Genomic DNA, 11,455 nt, shown 5'->3' with positions numbered 1-11,455 from the left:
ACTGGCTTGAACATGATTTGTACTAACATCCTTAGGCTTGCTGTTTTTGATATAACCAGGAGGATATCCATGGATGTTAAAACATTTTTCAACTGTATGTCCTAAGACATTACAGTGGGTACAGAACGGTCTATTCCGTTTAGGGAAATGAGTGCGTGTGGGCTGGATGTCATTTTTCTGAGTATTGGGTCTATCACCGTGGAATGCAAAGGCCATAGCAGGTGTGGAATCATTGTTGAGGGAAGCTGAGGACCTTTGATTTTCTTCTTGAGTCACTAGGTGAAAAACACGGCTAATTTCGGGCAAAGGGTCCATAAGCAGAATGTGACCACGGATTGGGGAATATGAATCAGAGAGACCCATAAGGAAAGAAATGATGTATTCCATGTGATAGTGGTCTTGGAGTTTCTTGACTCCACCACAGGTACAACCATTGCACGTACATGAGGGTCTATAGGTATTCAATTCTTCCCAAATTGTTTTGAGTTTAGTGAAATACAGGCTAATAGATTGGTTGTCTTGTTTAAGGTTCATGAGATCTCTCCTAAGATTGAAAATATATGGACCATTTCTTTGATGAAAACGAGTTTTAAGGTCATTCCATATTGCAGAAGCAGATTCATCATAAAGAATGCTAGATGAGATTTCTTTGGAAACAGAGTTCAAAATCCACGATATAACTATGTTATTATTTCTTAGCCAGGCATTGTAAAGAATTGAATCAGAAGGAGAAGGTTTAGAAATTGAACCGTCTAGAAATCCAAGCTTGTTCTTTACTGAAATCGCCAGCTGCATAGCCCTGCTCCATGTGATGTAGTTATCCTGCCCAGTGAGAAGCTGAGAGACAAGAGTGTTGCCGGGGTTGTCACCGTGATGGAGGTAATATGGGTTTGCTGGGTCTTCAATAGGACTTCTGGATCCCAGAACTGGCATGTGAGGATCGGTTCGAGTAGAAGAGATCTGAGGGTCGTCAATGGCAGTCGGGATTGACGAATGGGTCTGGGTTTCGCGCTCTCAATCGTCGGAGGACATCGCAACCTAGTAGAAGAACTGCGAGAAGAGGAGGATCGGAGGAAGTAGAACAATGAAGTGCGGAAGGTGAGGTCGGCGCAACCGTGTCTAGAGAAGAAAGACAGGTCGGAAAAAGAAGAAACAGAATCAAACGGGAAAGCTTTCTTTCCTCTCTGATACCATATCAAGAAACAAGAAAGAGATTGAAGAATTGAGAAATGTTTTATTATTCAAATCAGATGATATGAAACTGGTTTACAAGGCTGTATAAATAGCCGAAGTTAATTAACCCAAACTGATAACTAACCCAACTAATTGTAACAACCAATACAGATTATCCAACTAAGTTGTTAAATAACAAACTTACAAACTGAATATACAGAAAACTGAAATAAAGGACCAGTAAACAGAGGCTTAAGATAACTAAAAATATGTAGCCTTTAATAACAATGAATGAATGAAAAATCAACTGCTAAAAGATTTTGATGGTATGAGAGCTCAAACCCACAAGCTAAAAATAGTCATGTCAAATTCATAATTTTTTTTAGAAAAATAAAGTATAATATGAGTTTCATCTCAAAATCAATTATTAACAAGATAACTCTCATCTTCTTATTTAAATGTTGTCACATTTTCATCAAGGATACTCAAGCACAAAACTAAACACACACTCCCTTCACCAATGGCTATTGCTTACAAATGATTATCATCAATCTATATCAGATTTATATATATTTATGGATGAGTAAGGAAGAAAATTGAAACAATTATCAATCAACATTTTAAACATGGACATTCAATAACCCACTTTTGATCTATTTGTTGAAAAAAAAAACTCTAAATGAAATATTGTTGACATGAGAAGAATATAAAAATATTGTATGTTTGCTACTAATTTTAACCTTTTTTTTTCAAAGATTTCACGCTAATACTCAATTAAAAGTCAACCCAAAACATGTGGGGTCAACGAAAGGGGAAAAACTACTTTGTGTTTAAACCAGAGGCACAGCCACAAGTAATACAACAATGGGAATATTGCAATATATTGATATACCACTCACTCAGAGAAACTATCCAAGAATGGAAGTTGCCCAATAGAATTTAACTTCACTGTTTTGACTATTGACTTTTGAGAAAGAGATTTGAAATACAATAATTGTAATTAATGATATACTAAATTAGTTACTTCCTCTACAACTCATCATCTTAAACGATGCCTCTACCTATTCCTAACCAAAAACCTTCCGCAGTAGAGAGATTTGAGTCTGGTTTTATCAGGAAATGTCCTCTTAGCCTTTGTTACCACCACTTCTTCTCTGACAAAGAAATAAGCTGTGCAACATAATGTGTGGAAACATGTTAGTAATGGAAAAGTGTTTTAATTTCATCACCATGGCATGGCTGCTTTTCAGTTGAATTTCAACATAAAACATAAAAATCATTCATCGAGTTCACATTCGGTACTTGACACGGATATAACCACAATAACAAAAGTAGACTATGCTCCCTACAAAATCTAATACAAGTTCCAATCAGAGAAGATTAATCACTTTCAACCACCAAAACATGTGAGTATGCTAAAATGACAACCTATAGTTCCCAGTTGACGCCTCTGAAATTTTGCATGGTTTACATAGGTTCACTCCATTTCTATCACATTCATCAAACATCACAGTTTTCACAAGATAAACCTCTGTTGTTGAGTTGTGTACCATGATAAAATGATTTTTTTAATACCAAGTTGCATTACGATATGCACATGCATTGGACCATGAATCTAAAATCTTGGAGATATTTTAAGAATGCAGACAGAAGAATTTGAGTACAATGATAACTAGTCTAAGAATCGAGACAGAAATAAATCTCTACTGTTGTGCCCCATGATAATATCAAACAAATGCACATGCATTGGACCACGAATCTAAGACTCCAGGGCATCTTTTAAGCATGCAAACAGATATGAATTTAGAAACAGTACAACTGTAAGAAAACAGAGTAAACTGCAAAAAAAAATGGAAAAGTTTTTGGCATTTTGGAATAGGGTCTGCAACCAATTAGGCAGATCAAAATTTCAAGAGAGCCTTTTCAAAATCTGTCTGTCGATGCCTGACCACCAAATATGTCAAAGTTCTAAAATTGGTTTCTTATAATAAATTACAACCTAAAGAGAGCACAAACACATATTTTCTCTTCTTTGGTAGGTTTCTTCATATCATTCTTGATTATCATTCTTAACCGTGTTTAACAGAATATTTCAGCTTGGTCTAAATATCTTCACATTCTTTTTTTAAAGTGATTTTAAAAAGCCATCAGAAAGAACAGTTATTTATTAAGCACCACTCAAGTTTTCAATGTCAATGCAAAATGCAGTTTTTTCAAAATCAACTCAGTATCAATAATTGACTCTTCTTGTTGATCAGTTCAAAGTTTTCTCCATATTGAAAATATAGATGATGTTAGTAGCATCCAAAAGTTCAGGATAACCAACAATTATCAAAAACAGCATAATGCACTGAAATATATGAACAAAGATTTTCTGCAGACTATTCAACAATTATAAAACACTACAGATTTTCCTAGTTCTAGATGGAACTATCATTTAAAAACCACAGGTGACATAAAAATTCACATTCACCCACAAAAATTTAAAAAGATGTACCAACCTGACGAGCAACTTGTGCCAGTCGTCGACTGTCCCGAGGTGATTCAGTTACCAAGCTAGAGTTTTCTGGCTCTGAAGAACCATTCTGTTTCTCAGCTGTGTTTTGTTTCAAAGAACTATTTTGTTCAGGACTGCTTAAAGCATCTCTCTTCCGCTTTCTTTGAAATGTATACTTGAGAAACCTACTACTTAGAGGTGGACTTGCCACGCCATCATCTAAGTCAGATACTTTAGCATCCAATTTACCTTCTGATTCATTATCTTTCTTAAGATCTATTTTGCAAGCTGGAACCTCAAATTTCGCTAATAAACTTTCCTCTCTGGTCAAGTTTGATTTGTTAATTGCCACCTTATCTTCATTAGTTACCCTCTGAAGACTACAGGGTTTAACAAACTCCACAAGACTTTCTGTAGCTTTTGCACATCCTGACTGTGTACTCATTTCAGTTCTTAATTTTGGGGATGGAGCTGAAAGTATCTCTTTAAGAACTTTCCCTGTCATTTTCTCACAAGAATTAACCAACTGATTTTCATCATCAAGTGTAGGACACACTTTTTGAACATTTTCCTCACCTTGATGATGGAGAAGATTTTTGCATTGAAGAACTTTAGTTTTTTCATATCTAGCTGCTCTTTTCCTCTTATTCCGAATCGACTTGTGGGGTACTTTTAGGACATGACTATAATCTATTTGGGTCACTTTGGGTTCATATTGGTTTTCCTGTGCCGCATCAGTTTCATTCTTTGAGGTACACATTACATGTATCCTTTTGCTTTCCTCATCTCTTCCAATGAATGTTCCATCTTTTGCATCATCATTTAGTTTGGAAACAGATAAATATCCATCCAACATATTTCTTTCAGAAGCACGAATTCTCTGAGTACACCCGTTTTTGTACAGCTCAGGCTCTTTCCTTCTCATCGCTAAGGAGGAAAAATTGGGGTTATCATTGTAGCAATGATCCATGTGAGAATCATCTGTCCTGTAACATATGCCTTCAAATCTTCCATTCAACATTTCGCTTGTGCCAGAATTTGTGGCTGGTTCTAGTTGTGAATTAGGCTGAGAAACAATAGAATTAGGGATGTACAGTCCTTTTTCGTGTGTAGTAGTGTCACCCTCTAGATTTTGCTCTATCAAAGACCGTGCTTGGTTATTTCTTGAAGAAACTCCATTATCATGTGTAATTCCGCCTAAATTTCGCTCATCCATAGCTGGTGCTTGGTTTTTCTTTGTCTTCTCCAATTCTGCCTGCACTTCACTCAACTCTTCTCTGAGATCTCTCACTATGTCCTCAGCTTCCTGCAATTGAGCTTCGAGCTCATCAATCTTTCTCTGCTGACTCAGAGATGCTTTATCTGCTTCGATGATCTGTTATACAAGACAACTAGTAAGTACATAATTCAGTTGTTCACAGAATTGAATAAATGACCCAGGAAACCTAACTAAGTTACTTCAGCATGTATAGATGGGATTGTTACAACCAAAAATTTTAGACATGCCAACATGAGAATATGTTAAACCTTGAGAAGATGAAACATTGCCAAGGAATCTCTGATTACAGCTCAATGATCCTCATAATATGAAAGGTTTGTTGATTTTTACCAGCAAACACATCAAGGACCAATTTTTGGGCCAGAATTCAGTGTGAACTTCAACCAAACTTAAAAATAAATGTCACCATTACCAAATTATAGTATGCTCTTAAAGCCCGTCAAGACATGATCTTGTTTTGCTCTAAATTAAATGATTAAAGAACAAAAACAAAAACTTTCTCACCACAAAGTTAGGTTGACCAAAAAAAAAGAAGTCTAAGCCATTTTACAAACGTTTTAAGCAGAAGAGAGACTAAAATGAAATCAAGTAAAAATCACCAAACAACAATTCACAGCAAACCCACTTCAGAAAGCACAGCAGAAACCTATCCAAAAGCCACCACTTCATCACTAAACAAATACAAAGAACATTTTAGACCAAAGTAAAAAAGTAAAGGAAACCCGTCACCCATACATGTATGAAAAATATAAAAGAAAAGAAAAAAACCATTATACCTTAGAATCTAATGTCCCTTTAAGCCTAAGAAGCATCTGAAGCGCCTCTTCTTTAGTCGTTAAGAGCTCCCTCTCATACCGAAGAGCTTTTCTCTCAGACGCCAAAATACGCCCAGCAGCCTCTTTCGCCGTGTTGAGGATTATATCAGCATATGCCCTCTTCAAAGCCGTCAATTTCTGGGAATGAACAAAAAACTAAAATCAAACAAAACCTTCAAAAATGAAAACACAAACAAACAAAACCCACATCCGCAAAAATCAAGAACAATCAAAGATTCAACCATTAGAGTAAGATCAAAATCAGTTAAGCAACCCACTTCACCATTTCAAAAATAGAAAAAAAAAAAAAAAAAAAAAAGGAAAAGAGTTGGTTAATGACTAAACAAAAATAAAAAATATTTTAAGTTCCAACCTCGGAATCGCCCATTTTTACTGATACAAAAATTTCTGGTCTTTTTTTTGCAGACCAGAATTTGAAATTTGACAAAAGAGAAGAAGTGAGGTTTGTTATGTTTTTGCTTTAGGTTCTGTTAGAAACTGAAAGCTGTGACGTGACCTTATTACCAAACTGTATTTTCTCCCTACCTTTATTACAATACTGCCACTCTTTTGAGAATTTATAAAATGACCCTTCCAAAATAAAAATTAATTGCAATTACACCATTCTTTTATATTTATGTTATGGGCATTCAATTAAGGTTTATTTTAGGGAAATTCACAAAAAATACTTAAGGATATGATTGGTTCGTGATTAGAAAATTGTTCATGTTTCTGAAAATGTGATTGGTTCAATGTCAGTAAACTGTTTTTTAGTTTTAAAAAAATGAATGTGTGATTGGTATTAAATTTGAAAATATAACATAAACTGAATATGTGATTGGAATAGCTGAATTTGAATATTATTTTAATTTTATATATTTTATATACATAGGTTGTATAATATTAAATTTTGATTTATCAATAGATTTAATTAAGTAAAATTTAATTATATTGATAAATTAAAATTTAATAATAATTATTGATTAAATTTATAACAATATTGCATTGTCATCTATAAAAATACCAGCACAACTTATTTTTAAATTGTGCATAAATGTCATAAAATATTCCATAAACACTTTATTACTAGTGGGAACATACTCAAGTCATAAAAATTGGCAAAAATAAATAAATAAATACAAGCAATGATACAAAGGATAGGAGTAGAGAGAACAAACAAATCCTGATTTTGATTTTAAGTTTTTGGAGAAAAAATCACAAAACAGAGAAAATGCAAAATTGTTGTTTTCTAAACTATAACACAAAATTATAATTCTGATTAGGATATAGTTTTCAAAAACAATCTACCAATCAAATATTTTGGTAGGTTCCACAAATTTTAAATTTTTAAAATCATTTCCAAATCAACTACCAATCACACCCTAAATATTTTTAAAAAAATACTAAAATTACTTAATCGGCAAAAAAATACAAAAATACAAAGGGATATAATCGTAAATTCAGAGTTTTGTTTTTTTAACAAAGTTTACAAATTTGTAACAATACAATTTTTCTATAACCAAAGTTTATAAGTTTGTAACCATATGTTACAAAATAATATTTACAGATTAAATAGAAAATTGTAACTGACAATTATAAAACTTTTACAAACTATTATTTGTACTTTTATAACTTCTGTAAGATTTCATATTTTTCAAAAAAAATTAAATTTAAAGTATTATGTGTATTTTTTCATTTTTTTAATTGCCACAAAGTATAAATACTTCATTCTTTTAGATTTGTTCTTCAAATTTTAGATTATAATTTTTGTTTTCGTTATTCAAACGATTGTTTATTATTATTGAAATTTGATTTATAAGTTATAAAGTATTAATTTTAAGGATATTTGCGTCATAAATACACAATGTTTCACACTTGTTACAATTAAATACTTAATTTTTTATTTTTTACGACAAAAATACCGTATGTTCAATATATGTTAAAGATAAATACCTAATTTTTTCTTTGCGGCAAAAATACTTAAAGTTGTTAAGATATTGTTTTTGTAAATAGCTCCTCTATTAGAGTTGTTAAGTATTGACTTATTAGATATGTATAATTTCGTAATTCAGGCATTTTTGTCCTCAAAATATGTATTTTTTAAAATTTTAAATGTTTTTATAAAAGAAATTATAAAATGGATTGATTACATAGTGGCAAATGTGTGCTTAGTCAATATGTTTAAGGGAAATCTACAAAAATGCACTAAAAGTTAAAAAAAATCTGAAAAATACGGTGCATTACAAAAATACGGAATTTTTGGATAAAAACACGGAATGGCAAAATTGTAAATACGGAGTGGCAAAATCATAAATAAAAGCTGTAAAATACAATTTTTTGTGAACAACGTTTACAAACTAGTAAATATCTGTTACAAACTTGTAAATATCTGTTACGTGTTTGTAAATAATATTTACAAAATCCGTTATAGAATTGTAGATTTTTTTTTGTTTTTTTGTAGATAAAACTTTCAAATAAATTTGTAACTAAATTTTTTATTTTTGTAACAATAGTTTACAAATCTAGTTTTATAACTAAGAAATATAATTTTGTAACTAACATTTACGAAAATATTTTATAGTTAAGAAATCATAACCAAAATATACATAAAAATATTATATTTTTTCCATATTGTTACAATATTGTACCAAATAATTATAGGAACCTTCATATTTATGTTATACAACTTAAAAATATAAATTTAAGATATTCATTATTTATAAAACACTCTAATGAATATATATAGTGGTGAAATACAATATTTTTTTTAAACAAATTTTACATTTTGTAACAACGATTTACGAAAATAATTTCACAATCAAAAAATTTATTTTTGTAACTAACATTTACATAAATATTTATAAAATTTATTTAACATGATTGTTACAAAAATTTATAAAATTAACTTGTGAATTTAGTACATGTTTGTAAAAAAAATTATAAGTAACAAATATTAGAAAAAATATATAACTACTAGTATAGAAATAGATTATATTTATTAAAAATATTATAATTTATGCCAGCATAAATATTTATTTAATATTAATAATACATTCATTTTAAATAAATAAAAATACAAAAATTGAAAAGAAAATGATTGAATATTATTATATCACATCAACATAATTAAATTACATCAATTAATGATGTTACTTTTTTTTTATGAGTAAACGACAAAATAAAATTTCATCATACTGACATAAAAAAAGTTATTCTTTACTCATTAGAGATCAAATTGATACATTAATGAATTGTATTCTTGTTTTATTTCCTTTTACTAATCTCCGTATATTTTTTTGAAAGCACCGTATATATGTAATTATTTGTATTCACCGTATATTTCAAACTTTTTTTAAACATACAGTGCTTTATGTAATTAATCCTATGTTTAATGACTCTAACAAATGAGGAACTTAGAGAAGCAATGTTTTAGCAACTTTAGTTATTTTTTGGGAAAATAAAAAAATATTAGATATTTATCTTTAACATATATTGAATATTGTCTATTTTTGTCGTAGAACAAAATATTAGGTATTTAACTATAACAAATGTGAAACATTAGTTATTTATGCCGCAAATACTCCAAATTTTTATTTTCCTTGAGAATTTTTTTAGAATATCTTAACTAAAATTATTTAAAATGTTTAAATTGAATTATTGAGTTTTATTTAAATTTAATCAACTAATTAATTTATAGAACTTATAAGTCTAACTAAATTTTAAGTATTCTTTATTTTTTTTTTAAGAATTTATAGCATAAGAATTTGACTTTAATTTTTTTAATTCATATATACTCTTTAATTAAGAATAGTTTGTATATCTAAGGATACATACATGATGACGAGTACTGTATGCATACTATGCATATATATATTGTTTAATCATTATCTACAGGTGATTTTAGTATTTTTAGAACATTAATAAGTTACGATGATGTATAACCTAGTTGTAGGACCTCCAACAAATTTTTCATGAAATTCAAATCCTTATTTTTACCTCCTAAATCATCAAAAAAAATTCTAAATATTTGTGAAATATCTCCTGTAATTACATATTATACACGTCATCTAACAAAAGAAAGTCGCAACTTATCCCTATACCTAAAATATATATAAAGCTAGTTACCAATAAGATATCACAAAATAACCCAAACTACTCCATCTATAATAGATATCTATTTTATATAAAAAAGTGTATTTAACGGTTTTTATTGGTTTTTAACGTTTTTTTTTGTTGTTAACTTTAATGAAATATTACAAACATTTAATGAAATATACTTTAAAAATTAATTAAAAAAATATAGTAGAATAAATATTAGTAATTATATCAATATAAATTCAAATATTATAAAATATTGTTTTTATAATAATATTTAATACAAGACTAAATATTTAATAATTATATTAATATAAATTTAAATATTATTAATATAATAATATATAATACAATATATTTAATAATTATATTAATATAAATTCAAATATTATAAAATATTATTATTAGTATATAATTCATAATATTAATTTTTATTAAAAAAAACTTATCATTTATATTTAAAAAGAAATCATATTACCTTTTTTTTTGTTATTTAATCTAATTTATATAAATTTATATTCATATTAAATAACAACGAACATTATAAATATATTATATACAAGTGTCATGTGTGTACAAATAGTATGATTGTGTAAACAAACCTAATAAACAAGTTTTTTCTTCAATCATTAAGCTGTGATTTCAATAATATCATGAATGTTTTATACTGGTAGTTTGTAACCTGAAAGGTTATCATATTATTTTTTTATAAAAAAAAAATATAGACGATGTTTTGGTTTAATTTTTCTCTTAATATGTTCATGTCATTCTTTTAATATAATATTGTTCATTTATTTAAAATTTATAAGTCAATCATAAAAGTATAATAAAAATTATTAATAGATTTTCTAAATAAGATTAAACAAACGTGCATTAGACATTACCTGCACTTAATAATTAAAAATATTTATAATAATAATTATAACATATATCAATCCCAAAAGCCAATATCTCTAAAACTATTAGCTTAGTCTCGGTTTGTTATCTTTCATGGTGAAGAAGAAGAAGTCGATTCGTAGGCCTGAAATTCATGTCGAAGAACAGGTTGAGCTGTTGTCGCCTGAGTACAGGTGCAGGTTGTTCCAGGCACTGAGGGAGTGGGTATCGTAGGGCAGGAAAAGGATGATAGCTCTAGATACGCCTGGGTCTGGGGATTTGAAGTTCGCTGAAACTAATTGACTGATTATGAACACCCAGGGTTCTGAGGTTAAGGGAGATGGAATTGGTATGGGTCCGACTGGTGCGTCTTGGGCGGATAAGGCAGATGAAGGGGACAAGGTAGCTGAAGGGGATTTTCAGTTAGCGGCCCAGCATCAATGGCAACAATTTATGACGAGTAAGCTCTCATTTTCTGACCAGAAACTCGAATTTACAGAACCATTGTTTAGAAATGGGCAGAAGTATGCTAAGGTTGATATTGAAGAGGTTAAAGTTCGATCTGTGAATTGGAGTTCGGCAGTAATATGCATGGTGCTTGGAGCTAACCCTCCAATGGCAGTGTTTGAAGGGTTCCTTAAAAGAGTTTGGGGCCATCTAGGGATTGCTCAAATTGCTAGAATGACGATGGGGCTAACTATGGTCAAATTTAATGATGAA

General features: G+C 29.8%; 1 protein-coding gene across 2 annotated transcripts; it reads right to left on the bottom strand.

The window, feature by feature from the left end:
• Nucleotides 1–1,878: 1,878 nt before the first annotated feature.
• On the bottom strand, nt 1,879–6,293 carry LOC133830422 (uncharacterized). Of its 2 annotated transcripts, none has more exons than XM_062260400.1 (4): nt 6,138–6,293; nt 5,726–5,902; nt 3,675–5,045; nt 1,879–2,343 (listed from the first exon to the last, which is right to left on the bottom strand). In XM_062260400.1, exons 1-4 carry the CDS (start codon nt 6,150–6,152, stop codon nt 2,311–2,313), a joined length of 1,596 nt encoding a protein of 531 aa, XP_062116384.1. In that variant the 5' UTR covers nt 6,153–6,293; the 3' UTR covers nt 1,879–2,310. The 2 variants fall into 2 exon arrangements, with proteins under 2 accessions (XP_062116384.1, XP_062116383.1); XM_062260399.1 differs by having other exon boundaries at nt 5,726–5,908; nt 6,138–6,279.
• Between the last annotated feature and the right edge of the window lie 5,162 nt (nt 6,294–11,455).

This window comes from Humulus lupulus, chromosome 4 (genome assembly GCF_963169125.1).
Source record: "Humulus lupulus chromosome 4, drHumLupu1.1, whole genome shotgun sequence".
NCBI lineage: Eukaryota > Viridiplantae > Streptophyta > Magnoliopsida > Rosales > Cannabaceae > Humulus > Humulus lupulus.
This window is presented reverse-complemented; position numbering and strand designations above follow the sequence as displayed.